The sequence below is a fragment of the Podarcis tiliguerta genome (genome assembly GCF_965153285.1).
Source record: "Podarcis tiliguerta genome assembly, chromosome: 18".
NCBI lineage: Eukaryota > Metazoa > Chordata > Lepidosauria > Squamata > Lacertidae > Podarcis > Podarcis tiliguerta.
In genome coordinates this window covers 11,485,159-11,503,655 of record NC_139551.1, presented here as the reverse complement: position 1 = coordinate 11,503,655, position 18,497 = coordinate 11,485,159, and the positions used below count along the sequence as shown (strand labels likewise).

The window sequence follows — 18,497 nt, the reverse complement described above, 5'->3', positions numbered from 1 at the left end:
TTTTCTCATTTTGATCACAGAAGTAACATCATGATTTGGGGTAAACTGAGATGCAACGACCTCTCCACATCAACTGAACCCAATGTTTCCTTCCTTATCCCAAAGACACAGCTCTTTACCTTGACCTTCCTAATGCAAACAATTTTATTTCTTTTTAAAGTTTTATTTATGCATTTTTACACCTTATAATACACTTCATGCTGTAACAATCATTTATCCTAGGACTTCATGGCATTCTAAGTAAACCTTAGTCAGCTGCATTTTATAATATTCTACCCATTTTCATCTCAAATCATCCTTGTTATTTGCTGGTCATAAGTTAATTCCCACTTGTATGTTAAATTGAACATTGTATCCTCAATAATATTCTCCAAAACAGTTCCACACTTCTGTTATTCATGATTCATCCTTATTTCTTAATTTTGCGGTAATAGTTACTAATACTGATATGATAGCCATGTTCAAATATATGAAGGGATGTCACATGGAGGAGGGAGAAAGGTTGTTTTCTGCTGCTCCAGAGAAGCGGACACGGAGCAATGGATCCAAACTACAAGAAAGAAGATTCCACCTAAACCTTAGGAAGAACTTCCTGACAGTAAGAGCTGTTCGACAGTGGAATTTGCTGCCAAGGAGTGTGGTGGAGTCTCCTTCTTTGGAGGTCTTTAAGCAGAGGCTTGACAACCATATGTCAGGAGTGCTCTGATGGTGTTTCCTGCTTGGCAGGGGGTTGGACTCGAGGGCCCTTGTGGTCTCTTCCAACTCTATGATTCTATGATTCTATACTGTCTATTCTACCAATTTATTCTGCCAGATTTCTTTCGTGGGTACTTCTTTTTCTTTCCATTTTTTCACATACACCATTTTAGCTGCAACTGTCACATATAAAAAGATATTGAGTGCTTAATGCAAACAATTTTCTATTGCTTCCATGGACTGCTCATAGTAATGAGATCCCAATGGTCCCTATATTGTCCTCTGATGTCAGGCTTTGGAGAACCGGCTTCCTCCCCACTTGGCCGTGGATAGCAGAACAAAGGAAAAGGACTCTTCTTACTACTTAGAAACTTTAATAATCACAGCGAGAGAGCAAAGAACACATCTCCTAGTAATTAAAGAGCCCACCCTCTTCGGTCCCGATGAACCTACATCGCTTCTATGTCTCCTAATCTGAGACTTTGGGGAGGGCAGTGGAGAAATGCTGTCTAGAGACTGTGAATCTGTTAACCCTCTCCCTGCCAGTGTTTCTTCTCCTAGCTGTTCCCCAACTAGTATTTCCCAACTTCTGCCTTCTGAACTATGTCCCTCTGCAAACCGCTGTTCCAACCCTCTACTCTGTCCCCGCCATTCCTCCTCAGTGCAGCCCTCCTCAGAACGGTCCCTGACATGTGATCATTTTAATATAACGTATTATTTTTGTATTTCGCTTTTTTTCTTGTGTCAAAATGAGAGTACCCCAAAACATTTTTTTAGAAAAAAAGCACTGCGTTATACCATAAAATTATATATCAATGGCAAGATAATTTTAATGAAGAATGTAAGGCAATAACTCTTATGAAGGATTATTTATCACAATAGCAGTCATACAGAAGAAGCGTGAAACACACAGAAAAACTGTTATACAGGTTAAACTGCCATGTTGGCACTTTGCGAGAAATAAGTGGGTTTTGGGTTGCAGTTTGGGCACTCGGTCTCTGGCCTAACCCTTCTACAACTGATCCAATCTCCCCTGTAAAAATACCAAACCATTTTATATGTAGCGGGAACTACACAGAATCATAGAATTGGAAGGGTCAACTAGTCCAACCCCCCTGCAATGCAGGAATCTCCACAAAAGCATCCATGAAACAGGGCCTCTCAGTGGAGCCCGTGAGCCGGGAGTGAATCCTCTTCCTTCCTTAAAATATTGTATAGTTTTATTCTGTTTTGATATTCAAAGGAAAAACCTATTTGTTTTTGCTGGCACTTTCTGGGACTTGAATCTGTATTCATAAACAGTTATTTTGCAGCAAAAGGAGGACCTTACGCTCTGTTGCTTTTTCATCTCTGAATGTAGTCTAGGAGGAGGCAGGAGCCCTGAATGTCTGCTGCAACAGCAAGAAGGATGCTGGAGAAGGAAGCAGGAAGGGTGCGGGGTGAGTTCGGATTCTGAGAGGTGCCCAGCAGGGCTCGTAGGGCAACTGTAGTGGCTTGGAAGGGCAGGAGGTAAAGACAAATTCAGTCAAGTGGTGATACAATTGAATGAGTGGTTTATCCAGTCATTAAAAAAAAGGTATTTTTCTTAGGTTGCTTTTGGTTCAGTATTTATCTTGTAAGTTATCTGTTTGCATGCGTATCCCGCTGAACAGGAGGAGTACCCCTCCCGAGGGCCAGGGAACACACAGCAGCCCTCCCTCGCCTCTGCAAGTCTGGTTTTATTTTTCTTCATTCAGCTGCCGGACAACCCAGCAGCCTGGCCCGTTTGCCAGCTGATGTCACAAAGTGCTGCTTTGCAAGCAAGCCTTATTATGCCCTGCAAGGGGGATGCCTGTCAGATGACAGTGAGACTTGGTAGAGAAAGATGGATTCTCAAGGTAGGAGGCCTAGAGGAGATGAGCGGCATTATTATTATTGTGAGGTGATGCTATTACAATCCCAAAGGGAATGTCAAGCAGGGAGGGAGGGGGAAGAGAGAGAGTGGAATTCTGGTGGAGACGGAAGATGGAAGGAGGCTTGGAAAGGGAGTTTGAAGGGGGGGCAGGTGAGAGTCGGTTGAGAGCGCTGGGTTCTAGAAGGGGGCACGAGGGGGGGGGGCTGAAGCTGAGCTGGACACAGCCGCCATTGCTCTGAGCATCGTTCTGAGCATGTGGCCGTTCAATGCCGAAAGAAGGGGGTCTCTCCAAACTTGGCAGCAAGAGGATTCCATTAATTCAGGTGAGCCATGGATCCAGGGCTTGGCTTTGGAGTATTCAGGAAAGGCGCCTAGCAGGCTTCAGCTTGCATGGGGCAGGAGCCTGGTGAAATTACTTCCGAATTATTTCTTTGCGCCATTGCTGCACATGACCCTTCATTGATAGGTCCCTGCCCCGAGGGGCTTACAATCTTTAATAGGACACAGGGAGGGAACAGGGAAAGGTTGAGGTCCAGGCTGGATCCTGAGTCTAGGTCTCTGAGTTTAGACTTTGGGATTCCCAGACATTTTCCCACCTGTAACCTCTTCCTCTGTTTTTTATTTTCCTTTCTGTCTCCTAGGACAAAAAAGGCTCCTGAGACGCCCAAAGATGAAGGAGGCTGGAGTGAACTGGAGTCAAATATTGGAGATTGTGGTAAGTTAATTCCAAGGGGAATCCATTCCCCACATGTGCAGGGAGGTCATGGCGCTGACCTGCGTGAAACAGGGCTGGGTTGGGGGGTTGCAGTCCCGTCTCGCCCCAGCCCCTCGCTCCCCTCCTTCCAAGCCAGGAGCAGGCTGGCAGCCTGTGGTGACGTGGGCATGGGCAGCCTGGCAGGGGTGCTTGTTCTGCCCCCCTAGAGTACAATGTCCTTCTTCCTTTGCAGGGCCGTGGTTTGGGGAACCAGCAGCAGCCCAGCGGTGCAGGGAAACCCAGCAAAATCCGGAGGTACGTTGTGACCTTGTGTGGCAGGGGAAGTGTTTCCAGGTGATCCCAGGCCGGATTTAGAGATCCTGTACTTTTATGGAGAGGGTTTCTCTGTGGTCCAGGCAGGGCCCTAGCTAGGGGGTGGTGAGATGGGCCCCCGCGAGGGACGTAGGTGAGGGGTGGGGCACAAAATTGCCTCAAAAAGATGTCCAGAAATATGTCTAAGTACATAGATGATAATAATAAATATAATCATCTATATATTTATCTGGAACTCCTCCAAGCAATCAGTCAAGAGGTGATACAATTGAATGAGTGGTTTATCCAGTCATTAAAAAAAAGGTATTTTTCTTAGGTTGCTTTTGGTTCAGTATTTATCTTGTAAGTTATCTGTTTGCATGCGTATCCCGCTGAACAGGAGGAGTACCCCTCCCGAGGGCCAGTGACCCCACACCAGCCCTCCCTCGCCTCTGCAAGTCTGGTTTTATTTTTCTTCATTCAGCTGCCGGACAACCCAGCAGCCTGGCCCGTTGGCCAGCTGATGTCACAAAGTGCTGCTTTGCAAGCAAGCCTTATAATGCCCTGCAAGGGGGATGCCTGTCAGATGACCGTGAGAGACCTGTAGAGAAGATGGATTCTCAAGATAGGAGGCCTAGAGGAAATGAGTGGCAATATTATTATTGTGAGGTGATGCTATTACAATTCCAAAGGGAATGTCAAGCAGGGAGGGAGGGGGAAGAGAGAGAGTGGAATTCTGGTGGAGATGGGAGCTGGAAGGAGGCTTGGAAAGGGAGTTTGAAGGGGGGGCAGGTGAGAGTCGGTTGAGAGCGGTGGGTTCTAGAAGGGGGCACGAGGGGGGGGGGGCTGAAGCTAAGCTGGACACAGCCGCCATCGCTCTGAGCAGCACAGCCGCCATCGTTCTGAGCATGTGGCCGTTCAATGCAGAAAGAAGGGGCTCTCTCCAAACTTGGAAGCAAGAAGATTCCATTAATTCAGGTGAGCCATAGAGCCAGGGCTTGGCTTTGGAGTATTCAGGAAAGGCGCCTAGCAGGCTTCAGCTTGCACGGGGCAGGAGCCTGGTGAAATTACTTTCCTATTATTTCTTTGCGCCATCACTGCGCATGACCCTTGATCAAAAGGTCCCTGCCCCGAGGGGCTTACAAGCTTTAATAGGACACAGGGAGGGAACAGGGAAAGGTTGAGGTCCAGGCTGGATCCTGAGTCTAGGTCTCTGAATTTAAACTTTGGGATTCCCGGACATTTCCCACCTGTAACCTCTTCCTCTGTTTTTTATTTTCCTTTCTGTCTCCTAGGACAAAAAAGGCTCCTGAGACGCCAAACCATGAAGGAGGCTGGAGTGAATCAACCATTGGAGTTTGTGGTAATTCCATGGGGAATCCATTCTCCACATGTGCAGGGAGGTCATGGCGCTGACCTGCGTGAAACAGGGCTGGGTTGGGGGGTTGCAGTCCCGTCTCGCCCCAGCCCCTTGCTCCTATGTCTAAGTATATAGATGATAATAATAAATATTACAATCTATATATTTATCTGGAACTCCTCCAAGCAATCAGTCAATTGAATGAGTGGTTTATCCAGTCATTTAAAAAAAAGTTATTTTTCTTAGGTTGCTTTTGGTTCAGTATTTATCTTGTAAGTTATCTGTTTGCATGCGTTTCCAGGTGAACTGTAGGAGTACCTCTCCTGCGGGCCAGTGACCCCACAGCAGCCCTCCCTCGCCTATCATGGCATGGAAGTGCAAAAAAAAGAAGAAACATCTTTGAAGGTCAGATGAGCAGGACCAGCACTCTCTGCCCAGCCCAGAAAGGAGGCGGGAGCCATCCATGTTTGTTCTGACAGCCTGGAGGCTGCTGGAGATGCGAAGCAGGTAGGGTGCGGGGTGAGTTCGGATTCTGAGAGGTGCCCAGCAGGGCTCGTAGCACAATGGTAGTGGCCTTTCTGCTCTAGAACCAGGCCTTTGGCTAATTAAACAATGCATGGCCTTTTAAACATGCTTGTGGATTGGGAGGTTGGCTTATGAGTTCGTTTTTGTTTTTAATGTGTATGCTGTGTTTTTATTTTGTCTTTTTCTGCTGCAAGCCTCCCTGAGAGCTTCAGGTGAAGGACGGCATACAGATTAAATTAATCAATTGACTGATTAATGATCATGGCAGTTTCCCAGAATCTGGAGGTGAATTGTCAGGCTAGAAATGGAAAGCGGGAAAAGGAGTCCCAAGACCCCCTGGTGCCTTGGCCTGCGTTCCCTCATCGCCTGCGTCCAAAAGGCCTTTAAATAAGTGCCACCACTGGAACCCAGAACCAGCACCAGCAGGGCACAAGCAGAGAGGAGGCTGCTCAGCACGCGGCTGAGGGGGTGGATTCGCCAACACAGCAGCTGCATGCACCCAGAGGCACTTTGAGGATGAGGAAACACCACTGCTCGTGGGGCTCTGATGGGGTACCAGGAGTCTCCTTGACGGGGGTGCGGCTCCGAGCAGATGACCCCCGCTGGGGATTCTTTTTCCCACCTTCCTTCGCTGATCTGACCTGTGAGAAAAGAAAACAATTCCCCATCAGTGCTGGGAAGAGGGGCGAGACTTCCCAGAATCCCCTGCAACCTGGCCGGACCCTGCAAGGCTGTCCTTCGTCTTCCCTCCTCCTCTGTCCGCCACACACCTCCTTGAGGCATCCAGAGTCTCCCAAGGTGTCGCTCTTGTAGGTTTCATGGTCTAAGCTCAGGGCCGGTCCGAGTCAGTGTCTCTCTGGGGGTCAAGGGGTTACGTCCCATTTGGCTCCTCCTGCACACATCCTTGGAGTTGCCGATATCCATTGAAACTTCAATAACAAAACATAAAAGCCGCCAAATTAAAATTATTCTAAAAACAGGTAACAAATCCTAAAAGCAACCAGCAGCCCTGCAAACAACTTCAGAATTGCCAGGGACAGGACTTTCAACTCCCGAATACCTCGTTTAAACAGGGATACCTTTAAATTTCTCATAGAAGCTAATAGCGAGGGAGACGGATGCACCTCACGAGTGAGGGCATCTCAAACGGGAAGCCACTGCCTTGTCTTGGGTTACCACCAACCGGGCACCCTGGCAGCCTTGTGTTAACCTTGTAGATGCAGGGTTGCGTGGGCGGAGGACTTTTGCCCGCAAATGGGGCATCTTTTACCCCAGCCAGGCTAAACATGTCCACTCCCTTCCAACCTTTCTTCATCGGACTGTTCCCCACCCGTTCCAGTTTGTCCCTACCCTCCTTTAAAGTGTGGGACCCTCAACTGGGCACATTCCCACTGATGTCAAGGAAATCACACCTGGCCTAGCAGGCCTCTCATTCCAGGCACCGTTTTGGAAGGAGGCAGCACTTTCTCCGTTTTTTAAAAGGTGTTTTTTATCAATATGGTAAGTTCTAGACAAAAACGAATGTGTGACTGATGGTGCATCACATCCTCTTTCTGAGATTCCTGCTTTAGCCGGCCAGTCGAAGCCGGCCCCAGGATTGTGACCACTGTCGCCTGCTGAATATTTCCGGGAGCCGCAGATGAGAGCGGAGTGCAGGGTGGGGACCAAAGGTGGACACACGACCCCAGAAGGAGCACGACATGTCCCCCCCCCGAAACTGTCGCTCTGACTCCCATCACCTTTGAGCATTGTATATGCCAGGGCTTCCCAAACCTGAGCATCCTGCTGTTTTTAGACTACAATTCCCATTATCCCTGAGCACTGGTCCTGGTAGCTAGGGATGATGGGAGTTGTAATCCAACAACAGCTGGAAACCCAAGTCTGGGAAACTGGTATATGTTGTCGAGAGCTGGTGGGAGCTGGAGCCGAAGAACATCTGGAGGGGTATAGATGGTCCACATCCCTGCACTAGAAGAATCCAGGAAGTGTTGCTTTTCATTCAGAGGCCACTTGAAGCCAGAGCAGAGTCATGCAGGGAGGCAACAGATATTCTTCTCTGTTTGCTGATATCTTGGGATCCCAGGAATTTGTTTTTCATTGGAATTATTGGTCCAAGTCATTAAGCCTGCGGAGTATTCTCCCTCATACCTGTCAGGAGCCAGCTGGCAATAAATCCCACCATGCAAGTCTTTATTATCATGAAGACAATCTGCACAGACTTGGTGGAGTGTGAGGCCTAATGAGCACAGCAGCTTATTCCATGGGTCAGTTGCCGAGACTGAGGGTCCTGCCTCCTCTACAAGGGTTTGAGACCCATCGGCTCCCCTCACCTGCTTTAGCCGGCCAGTCGAAGCCGGTCCCAGGATTGTGGCCACTGTCGCCTGCTGAATGCTTCCGGGAGCCGCAGATGAGAGCGGAGTGCAGGGTGGGGACCAAAGGTGGACACACGACCCCAGAAGGAGCACGACATCTCTTCCCCCCCCCCCGACTGTCGCTCCCCTAAAACGCCACAGGTGACTGGCGCCTACAGACATGACTAGAGCAACACCAAGTATATTCTATCATCTCCCCTCAAAAACAAAAAAGCCCTCCCTGCCCGTCTCCTCCCAGTGCAGTCGTACCTCGGGCTGAAGTAGCTCCGGGATGAATATTTTCGGGTTGCCTCCGCGGTGACCCGGAAGTAACGGAGCACCTCAATTCTGGTTTCGCCGCTTGCGCATGCGCAGACGCTCAAAACGAAGCGCCGAATCGCGACACGCGCAGACGCACAGACCCGGGTTGCGTTGGCTTCAGGATGCGAACGGGGTTTCCTGAACGGATCCCTTTTGTATCCACAGTACCCCTCTGCAAGGTTTCCTCAGTTTAATCCAAATAAACCATGTCCCCCCCTTGAGCAATGCCATCCGGGCAATTCTAAAACACGGCTTCCAAAATCAGTTTTAGAAAGCAGAAGCACTTAACGTATGAAAGCAAGACCTGCGGCAGCAAGAACACGCGGAGGGCTGGGAAGCTCTTCTTTTCGGGGTTGCCAACTTACCAGCCTCTTCCTCGCGCTTTCAGTCTGGCGCATGCGCACAAAGCCCAGTTCCCTCTCCCGGCCTCTCTGCGCAAAAGGCGTCGCGAAGGCCGGGGGCGCTTTCAAGGGGAGGCGGCCTCCCGCCCGGGTCGAGGGGGACGAGCGGCCTCTGCGGCGGACGAGAGGCGAAGGAGGCCATTCCTGAGGGAGGGCTGGGCGAGCTCGACGCCCCGCGGAGTTCGGCTTGCCTCAGGCCAGCGCAGGCGCAGTACACTGGCCGTTAAGCTGGCCGTTAAAAGGGGGGGCCGGGCACGCTCTGCGCACGCGCTGCTTGGGGCGGTTTCCCCCTTTCGCGGACGGCAGCCGCCGGGAGACAAACTTAACGACCCTGGCGGCCAATGCGGAGTCTTTGACGGGACGGCGAGCGCCGAGGGACACGCCAGGTGAAGTGATGCAATAATAGAAGCTGGGGGGGGGGTTGCGCTCTGCCCATGCTCAGAGCCCCGGTGTCCCCACCCCAGTCAGGGGCGGGAGCCGTTGGTGGTGGGTGTCAGGAGGTGGGGGGGGGGTCGCCGCACTCTGTGTGTGCTCAGAGGCACAGCTGCCTCTCAGGCTGCGTCTTCGGGGCTGGAGGAGGAGGGGGTCGTGAGGGCTCGAGACTGCTTTCCATACCGCGTTCTGATATTCAGGTTGTGCTTCGGGGTTTGTAACGATACTAATGATAAATATATAATAATATTTGAGCCCTTGGAGGCATCTCAGCTCCAGGGGTTTGGGGAAGCAGCTGGTTATCTCACCACCTTTGAGCCCAGCTTTCAGTCCAGCTTCTAAGACTGGGTGTATGCTGCCAGTCACGGTAGACTGGTGTTTATAATAAAATAAAAGGAGGCATTCTGATCAATCCTTCTGTATGTTTTTCACCCCCCTCTACTCCCCTGCACCAGTGCTGAGCCCTGACCTTGATTTTTTAAAAATAATTTATTTAATCGTTTTCGTATTTTTTATATTGCTGTTCATTGCAAATCTTCCAGAGACCGACAGATCTTTAAAAATAAAATTAATGCAAAATAATCCAAATATCATAAAACAATGAACAAAAGTCAACATGGCCTAGCAGGCTACATTTTAAAATGCCATTCAAAAGCTATGGGAGCACATACAGTACTATAAAACCTATTAGCAGCAAGGGGGAAACGGATCAGCTTTTTAAAAGGTCTGAAAAGCCTCAGGCTGCAGATCTTCTGAAAAGGAAATTCATAGGGGATTTTCAGGCAGGATGCAGCATTTGGAAAGGGAGCATTTTATTTTTCAGATCTGTGGTGCTGATTAACCTTCCCACCTTCTGCATGAAAGAATGTCTTGTTCATGCACAATCTGAAACTGATTACTCAGCAGAAAAGACCCCCCTGCGTTCCATTGGACACTCTTCCAAGCAGTGTTAGAAACTCAGACATATAAGCTAACCACCAAATCGCACCTTAAACCGAGGTTACAGCTGCCAGAACCAGAATCAGAAAGACCAGGTTTGAAATCTGCACTTGGCCATGAAGCTCACGGAATTACCTTGGGCCGGTCTTTCTCTCATCCTAACCTACCTGGTAGGGCTGATGTGATGATAAAAAGGGAAGGGGCGGGGAGACGTTTGTATGTCACAGTGAGCTCTTTGGGTTAAAAATAAGCAGAATGTCTAGTTGCCATTTTGGGGCAAGACGGCTCTAAAGTCTTACTTTATGCATTGACTGAGATTGATTCTCAGTTAAACATCTGGCTAGTTCAGAGGACAACCCTGAGCAAGGTTAAGAGCTTTGAAAACTCAAAGAAGAAAAGTCCCCTGATCCAGGGACAGTCCACACATCTATTGGCCTGTTCCGACCTCTTTAAACTCTTTAGCGACTGCAGCCTTGGTTTAAGGACCCATTTGGCACCTAGCTTATAGTATATCTGAGTTTCTAGCACTGACAGGGGCATAAGTGACTGCCTTGTTCTGCAGGAGACCATTGGTCAGTCTAGCTCAGTATTGTATACGCTGACCAGCGGTGGCTCTCCAGAGTTTCAGCCAATACCTGTCACGGCCCACGGAGTGGTCATCGGGGACTGAAGCTGAGCTTGTCTGCAGGCAAATTGGGTGCTCTAAACCCTCAGCTACGCTCCTCCCTTTTCTTTGGGGATCCTATACAGTATCTTTCATTTATAAGAAGAACACACACCACCATACGTAAACCGTTCTCTTGTGGGCGCTCCTTCCTTGGAGGTTTGGAAGCAGAGGTTGGGCGGCCGTCCGTCTGTCATGGATGCTTGAGGAGAGATTCCTGCATTGCAGGGGGTTGGACTAGATGTTCCTCGGGGTCCCTTCCAACTGTAAAACTCTTGATCCTCAGGTCGGAATGGCGGCCAAGCGGATCACCCAGGAGACGTTTGACGATGTTGTGCAGGAGAACATCAGCGACCTTGGCATGGATCCGGAAGAGGCCGTGATCGAAGCCGTCCAGCAGTTTGAGTCTCAAGGTGTGGTTTTTGCGAAGAGATGTTTTTATCTGGCTGGGTAGACCTGAGCTGGCACAGCCTTCTCTGCTATTCTACGAATCCCTACTGAGGACCCCTACTCACTGCCCCAACCGCTCTGTGTCTTTTCTGCAGGTGTTGACTTAAGCAACATAGTGAAGACAGCCCCCAATTCCGCCTCTGCGGATGGGCAAGAGCCACAGCATGCTGTTTTGCAGGTGAGAAGGGTGCCTGGGGCCGCCCAAGAAAGGATGAAAGCCCCAGGGGTCGCTTTGGGAAGGGGCCATGGCCCAGTGGCACCACAAGGAGCTCAGGCTGAATCCCGGGCATCCTGAAGTTGGGCTGGGAATGTTCCCTCTACAGTGGTACCTCTAGTGGCAGACTTAATCCGTTTCAGGGTGCCGTTTGCACCCCCAAAACATCCGCAACTAGAGCGCCTCTTCTGCGCATGCACAGGTGGCGAACCCGGAAGTAAACACTTCTGGGTTTGCCACATTCGTATGCTGGAAGTCCGTAACATGAGCGGAACGCAACACGAAGTATGACTGTATTCCTCTTTAAACCATGAGCACTAGAATCTTGGTTTATTTCTTAGGAAAGGAGCACAGCTCAGTGGGTGGGCAGCACCTGTTCTGTAATACTGAGCTCAATGGTCTGACTCGGTGTTAAGCATCAGAAGGTCAAATATATAAGCTGGGCATCAAACGGCTCCTTAAACCAGGGTTACGGTCAGCAGAGTAGAATGCGTACTTGCCATTTGGGGGCTAGACGGTTCGAAGGTCATATTTTTAAATAGGGCTTTCCTGAAATTCATTCTGATTGTGCCGATGAAATGGAGTTCTACAGGATGGGGTATGTGTGTGTGAAAACAGCCCAAAGCCAAGGACCCCCAGGCAGGCCCCTCCAGGTGGTGGAGAGGCCAGGCGCCTTCCTGGCACCCAGGCATCTTCACCTAGCCAGGTGCAAAATGGTATCGCAATGTTAAACACCAGCCCTGTCCTTGTATCAGCCATTGTGATCTCCTGGTGTGTCGCAATGCGTAGCTGGCGATTTCCCAGAATGTTGGAAACCAGCTATTACTCGCTCCTTTCCTTCCGCAGACGCTGGACTCCTTGCAGAAGGCAGTTGCTGATGCCGACTCGGGCGCGGTGGACGAGCTGCTGGTGAGCTTTGCGGAGCAGTGCCGGCAGGAGATGGCCGTCCGCTACTTGGCGGGGCAGAAGGGCGCTTATCCTGCCGTGCTGGCCGCCTGCCGCCTGGCTGGTGAGGAAGGCTGCTCCCTCCTCCGCGCCCTCCGCGCCCTCTCCGCCCTCCTGGACGGCCAGCCCGACTTCCTCGATGCCCCCGGGCAGGAGCTGCTTCTGCGGGTCTTGCGGGAGCGGCAGGATGATGGCGACCTGACCCTGGCCACCATCCGCTGCGTCCGGCAGGCGTCCCTCAAGCACGAGCAGAACCGGCAGGACCTGGTGAAAGGCGGCGTCCTCTCCCTGCTGGTGGGGGCCATTGTCCGCCATGGGGACCGGGCCGATGTGGTCCGGGAGGCCTGCGCGGGGCTGCGCTTCATGACCTTCGACGACGATATCCGGGTGCCCTTTGGCCACGCCCACGAGCACGCCAAGATGATCGTGACGGAGCACGGCGGACTGAGGGTCCTCATCGAAGCCGCCAAAGGTTTGCCCCTTCCTCCCCACCCAGGGGAACGCAAGGAGAGCCCTTCTGGGTCAGGCCAGGGGGGGGGGGATTCGATTCTAGCGTTACCGGAGGCAAGACCTCCCTCTCTGTCTTTCCAACGCCAATCAAAGACAACCAAGAAGTGGTTTGGGGTGTTGTCGGCTTTTTGCCAAATCCTTTTTATTGATTTTCCCTATTCCACGCCATTTCCCCCCAAATAGGTTTCCCACACTCCACGCAAGGTCTCCTCTTGTTGCTGCTTTGATTCCCGGGTTATTTCCAGTGCTCATTCCATTAAACCTACTTGTTCTGAACCATCGGCTCTCTGCTTGCCAATTCCTGCACGTACGGTATTTCAACATTTGCAATATTGAGGATTGACTTCACGACAGAAGTACTGTTCTTGGGAGACAGGGGGCGGGCAGGTGTGGGGGACTCCCTGGTCCTGAATGGGGCAGCTGTGTTGGTGTTGACCCTGAAAGTCCTCAACGGCCTCGGCCCAGTATACCTGAAGGAGCGTCTCCACCCCCATTGTTCTGCCCAGACACAGAGATCTAGCGCTGAGGACCTTCTGGCGGTTCCCTCACTGCGAGAAGCCAAGTTAACGGGGAACCAGGCAGAGGGCCTTCTCAGTAGTGGCACCCGCCCTGTGGAACGCCCTCCCATCAGATGTCAAGGAAATAAACAACTATCAGACGTTTAGGTGACATCTGAAGGCAGCCCTGTTTAGGGAAGTTTTTAATGACTGCTGTTTTAATCTTTGTTGGAAGCCAGCCAGAGTGGCTGGGGAAACCCAGCCAGATGGGCCAGGTATAAATAATATATTCTTATTCTTATTCTTATTCTTATCTACAAGTGAGGTTACTCCACAAATCATCAAATCCTCAATGAATCAGTAATTGCCATTTTTCAAATTCCTTTTCTTTCCTTCTGCATGTATGAAGCCCAAAAGCTCACTTTTACTTTTCACAACCAGGTACGATTCACAAACCATCTCGCTTTCTCTTCCTCCTCCTCCTCTCAGCCTTCCCCGACGACTGCAGCGTCCTGAGGGAGATCTGTGCCACTCTGGGGCGCCTCTCTGTCCGGAACGAGTTCTGCCAGGAGATTGTGGACCTGGGCGGTTTAAACTTCATGGTGGCGCTGCTGGCCGACTGCATTGACCACCAGGTACTACGAATGTAGGTAGCTGCCATGTCCGATCATTGTGGCTGTCCAACCCAGTAGTGCCTACTCTGACTGGCAGGGGCACTCCAGGCAGGGCTGGCCTGATCCATGAATATGCAGTGGATCAAAATAAATCAAGATTTCAGTCCTCATTATTCTGAAGGAAGGACTGATGGACTAAAAATCTAGGCAGCATCTTCATATTGCATTGTCCCAGCAATCCATCTAGCTCAGTATTACCGACACTGGTTGGCAGCCGTTCCCCAGGGTTCCAGGGGACAGGATTACACTCATTTTCACTCTTTTTTTTTTTTAGTTTTTCTTGGTCTGTGTTTTGTTTGAAAGGAAGTCTGAGACCAAACTCCTCCTGGAAAAGTTGATTTCAGAATAATGATTCCAACGGGATCAGGGACTTTTGAGAGTTTTCTCAGCAATGCTCCAAAACTCCCCCCCCCCCTCTTTTTTGGGTAAAAGCAGCTAAAAGCAAAGGGACTTTCAGATACATAAAAGTCAAAAGCGTTAGGGAGGCTGTCCCAACTGCAGCGCAGACGACCATTTTCAGTTCCGTGGGCTTGCGTTGGGTAATATTAGTAATGAAAAGAACACTCTCTGGCCTTTTAAACTTTGCATGGCGGAGTTTTTGTTTGTTATTATAGTATTTCTTGTGTTCTTATATTGCAAACTGCCCTGTGATCTTCAGATGGAGGGCGGGATAGAAATCTTCATCATCATCTTGGAAAGGAGTCGAAATAATAATAATAATAATAAATAATTAATAAATGCCCATTAGCACCTTAGAGACCAGCTAAGTTTGTTCTGGGTAGAAGCTTTTGTGTGCATGCACACCTCTTCAGATAACACCTGAGTTGGTCTCAAAGGTGTCACTGGACAATTTTTTATTCCGATTGCATCAGACCACCTGCCTGAATCTAGACTCTTGGGAAGCAGATGCTCTGCCTTGGAGCTACAGCCGCTACCTTAAAAAAAAAATAGTATTTGTTTTTCCAGTATCTTAGTATTTGCTTCTCCACCCCAGATCTAAACTTTAGCTGACTTGGTGGGCTGGCCGTCTGTCCTGGATGCTGGAGCCGGGATTCCTGCATTGCAGCGGGTGGGACTAGAGGACCCCCAGGCTCCCTTCCAACTCTGCGACCGCGAGGCTTTCTTTTCAAACCTGTTCTCACGCCTTGGGTCTTTGCCCTTCCGCTGCGGATTGTAGGACCTGGTGAAGCAGGTGATGAGCGCCATCCAGGCGATCGCGGGCAACGACGACGTGAAGGACGCCATCGTCAATGCCGGAGGGACAGACCTCATCGTGCTGGCCATGACTCGGCACCTCGGCAGCCCTTTGGTGAGTGGGTGTCGGTAGAGGACTTGCTTGGCAGGGGGTTGGACTCGATGGCCCTTGTGGTCTCTTCCAACTCTATGATCCTATGAGGAAGCTTCCATTTATTGGCTGGTCTGTTGCATTTATCCCGCCTCTTCCTCCAAGCAGCTTAAAGGCATCTCTCTTTAGGGCAGCGGGGTGTCAGCAGTGGCTGCCTAGAGGACTCCCAAGAAGAGGGGAGAGGAGAGGAGGCTGAGGGAACGCACAACAAGGGAAAGTGCTCAAAAAGGGATGAGGGGCTGCTGGTTCACCAGGAAAGGGGTGAGCTAACTGGGCTCCTGAGCCCCACAGGGTGCCGCAGAAAGAACGTAGTTGGTCAAGGGAGTCGTGGACTCAAAAATGTTGAAAACCTCTGGGTTAGAGGGTCAGTATAGGACCCAAGAGACCCCTCCCAATGAGGCCATGAAGCTCACTGAGTGATGACTTCTTCCTCTTCTTCAGTGATCATTCGTAGTTGAGTAAGATTGTCTTCCATAAACACAGTTTTAAATGTGAGTTTGTGAGTTACTGTGGAGGCCAATTCTAGATCCACACGTCCTTCCACAGTGGTGGCATGCAAATTTAATAAACAAATAAATGTTACACTATATTAAAAGCACTTGAAAAGAACTTAAGGTTGCAGAAATAATATTACTGTACAATAAAATGCAAGAGTGGCGTCAAGCTTGCTATATAATAAAAATGCAAGTGTGTCGTCAGTCGTTTGAACATGGCTGCCTGTGTTTCCGCCCTCAGGTGTGTGAGCAGAGTTGTGCGGCCTTGTGCATGCTGGCGCTGCGGAAGCCCGAGAACTGCCGGGTCATCATGGAAGGGGGCGGGGCCTTGGCAGCGCTGCAGGCCATGAAGATGCACCCCAAGGAAGCTGGCGTGCAGGTAACAGTTTTGCGCTGTAAGAGACAGGAGTCGCTCTTTCACCCACCCTCTGTCCTGGCGTAACCACAATTACCTCTGAAGGTATCAAGCCTGCTTTCCCACAAGGGTATAAGATGGGCTGCGTCTGGTGTTGGAACTACTGTTTCTGGGGGACAGGGGGCAGGCAGGTGTGGGGGACTCCCTGGTCCTGAATGGGGTAACTGTGCCCCTGAAGGACCAGGTGCGAAGCCTGGGAGTCATTTTGGACTCACAGCTGTCCATGGAGGCGCAGGTCAGTTCTGTGTCCAGGCAGCTGTCTCCCAGCTCCACCTGGTACGCAGGCTGAGACCCTCCCTGCCCGCAGACTGTGTCGCCAGAGTGGCACATGTTCTGGTTATCTCTTGCTTGGACTACTGCAATGCGCTCTATGTGGGGCTACCTTTAAAGGTGACCCAGAAACTACAACTAATCCAGAACGCGGCAGGTAGACTGCTGACTGGGAGTGGCCACCAAGATTGTATTACACCTGTCCTGAAAGACCTACATTGGCTCCCAGTATATTTCCAAGCACAATTCAAAGTGTTGGTGCTGACCTTGAAAGCCCTAAACGGCTTCAGCACAGGGAACCAGGCAAAGGGCCTTCTCGGTGGTAGCACCCCCCATGTGGAACACCCTCCCATCAGACGTCAAGGAGATAAACTACTACCTGACTTTTAGAAGACATCTGAAGGCAGCCCTGTATTGGGAAGCTTTTTATGTTTGATGTTCTATTTTGTTTTTATGTGTGTTGGAGGCCACCCAAAGCGACTGGGGAACCCCAGCCAGAGAGGCGGGCATAAATAATTAGACGGTTATTATTAGTAGTATTAGTCCTACTCAGAAGGCCCACTGAAATTAACAGGAACATCTTAACACCATACTGGAAAACCACACAATGAATCCCTAGAGCGCAATATTATATACCTTTTTTAACACACTGTTGATTTTATTGGCATTATGAACATTATAATTTTGTAATTAATTTACACTTTAATTAAGTGTAAACCATTTAGGAGGTGTATCAATGTTGTTTAAGGTGCTGTATATTTTGGAGAGCTGTTTCTCTCCTCTCCCCTTACATTTGGACATCTCTTAAGGTATCATAGGCAATGTCTGCGTGATGGTTTCTGAGATCAAGGAGCAGTTTTCTGCCTGCGTAACAAGTTTTGACTCAAGGTGGCGAGCAGAACCTTTCAAAATGGTGCTGATTTTATTCAAAAATTGCATAGTGGTCCTTGAGATCAAGGCGCAGGTTTCGGCCTACGTTCGGATGCGACATTTTGAATCATTTTGAATCGAAACGGCACTGATATTTTTGTTGTTGCTTCTCAGAGTTCCCAGGCGACGCTGGGCGCTTTCTTCTGCTAACGAAGCGAATCGTTTGCCATTTTTCTCTTTCCTGGTCCAGAAACAAGCCTGCATGCTGATCCGCAACCTCGTCTCCCACACGCGGGATTTCTCCCAGCTCATTCTGGACATGGGCGCTGAGGACTTGATCGCCGAGGCCCGGGCCGCCCACCGGACGTGCGAGGACGTGGCCAAGGCCGCCTTGAGGGACCTGGGCTGCCAGGTGGAGCTGAGGGAGCTCTGGACGGGCCAGAAGGGCAGCCTGGCGCGCTGACACCCAGAGACGCCAGGAAACGGGGGTTGGAAGCGGTGGGGATGAGCGGAGAGCAAGATGGACGGGAATAAACGCAGCCCAAGGGAGAAGGAGGGTGTTGGCCTTGGCTGCCATTAGCGGCACAGGCCCCGGAAATTTACCGGTGCGCCGCCATTTACTTTTCTGCGCCGTCTTCTGTGCGGCTTTTGTTGTTATTTTAAATATCTGCCGCTTCAAGAACTTGACTGGCCGACCCTAGAAAATGGAGTGGCCAAGAGCAAAAAGCAGCAACAATGGTGGTGGTGGGTGGGGAGAAGGCTGGCAGGCTGCTTGTTCCATTTACACTTGTATTTTGGCCCTACCCTGGCTCTTGGGTTGCCATCAGCTGAGATTCCTGTGGACTAGAGGACCCGGGAATCTCTTCCAACTCAACCATTCTCATTCTAGTTGGATAAAAGTTGGCGCTCTCACATCCTCCGTTTCTTTCTTTCTTTTTTTAAAGTCAAGTTTTCAGCCCTTATGAGATGCTTGGGAGAATCTCTCAGAAGCTGGAGCAGATTGCTGGCCTTTGGGGCTTTGGCCTCAAAGCATGTTTCCAAGAACAGACCCTCCACGTATTCCTTTTTTCCAGGGACAGTCCCAGATTTACAGAAGCCGTCCCGGTTTCTGATTGATCCCAGAATGTCCTGCTATTCCTTAGGACAGGGATCAGCAACCTTTTTCATCAGGGGGCAGGTCCACTGTCCCTCAGACCTTGTGGGGGGGGCAGACTATATTTTGGA

At 50.3% G+C, this 18,497-nt stretch overlaps 2 protein-coding genes and 1 long non-coding RNA gene across 13 annotated transcripts in view; 2 read left to right on the top strand and 1 right to left on the bottom strand.

Moving 5' to 3' along the window:
• The first annotated feature begins 806 nt into the window (after positions 1–806).
• The window catches only part of LOC310668492 (uncharacterized protein), a 150,941-nt gene continuing 133,250 nt past the window's right edge, over positions 807–18,497 (top strand). For 3 of the 9 annotated variants that reach the window (XM_083421850.1, XM_083421848.1, XM_083421846.1), the window contains exons 1-2: positions 3,736–4,574; positions 4,892–4,959. In XM_083421850.1, the coding sequence (XP_083277976.1) occupies positions 4,292–4,574; positions 4,892–4,959 (351 nt within the window). In that variant the 5' untranslated portion in view covers positions 3,736–4,291. The other 6 variants (XM_083421849.1, XM_083421853.1, XM_083421854.1 and 3 more) reach the window with 6 other exon arrangements.
• On the bottom strand, positions 6,014–8,546 carry LOC310668632. 2 transcript variants are annotated; one of them, XR_014506729.1, is made up of 3 exons: positions 8,519–8,546; positions 6,252–6,410; positions 6,014–6,122 (listed from the first exon to the last, which is right to left on the bottom strand). It is a non-coding gene; the product is annotated as an uncharacterized lncRNA (long non-coding RNA). The 2 variants fall into 2 exon arrangements; XR_014506730.1 differs by lacking the exon at positions 8,519–8,546 and adding an exon at positions 8,458–8,479.
• On the top strand, positions 8,878–17,981 carry ARMC6 (armadillo repeat containing 6). Of its 2 annotated transcripts, none has more exons than XM_083421705.1 (8): positions 8,878–8,940; positions 10,876–11,002; positions 11,135–11,217; positions 12,100–12,670; positions 13,695–13,840; positions 15,057–15,188; positions 15,960–16,097; positions 17,524–17,981. In XM_083421705.1, the coding sequence occupies exons 2-8, from the start codon at positions 10,882–10,884 to the stop codon at positions 17,734–17,736; spliced, it is 1,404 nt and encodes a 467-aa protein (XP_083277831.1). In that variant the 5' UTR covers positions 8,878–8,940; positions 10,876–10,881; the 3' UTR covers positions 17,737–17,981. The 2 variants fall into 2 exon arrangements, with proteins under 2 accessions (XP_083277831.1, XP_083277830.1); XM_083421704.1 differs by lacking the exon at positions 8,878–8,940 and adding an exon at positions 8,972–9,054.

Bases quoted from the DNA above. Each gene is read 5' to 3' on its own strand.
- ARMC6 (XM_083421704.1), top strand. From the start codon at position 8,989: ATGCTCAGAGCCCCGGTGTCCCCACCCCAGTCAGGGGCGGGAGCCGTT. The intron at 12,671-13,694 runs GTTTGCCCCTTC...TCCTCCTCTCAG, and splicing joins CCTCATCGAAGCCGCCAAAG to CCTTCCCCGACGACTGCAGC. The intron at 15,189-15,959 runs GTGAGTGGGTGT...TTCCGCCCTCAG, and splicing joins GGCACCTCGGCAGCCCTTTG to GTGTGTGAGCAGAGTTGTGC.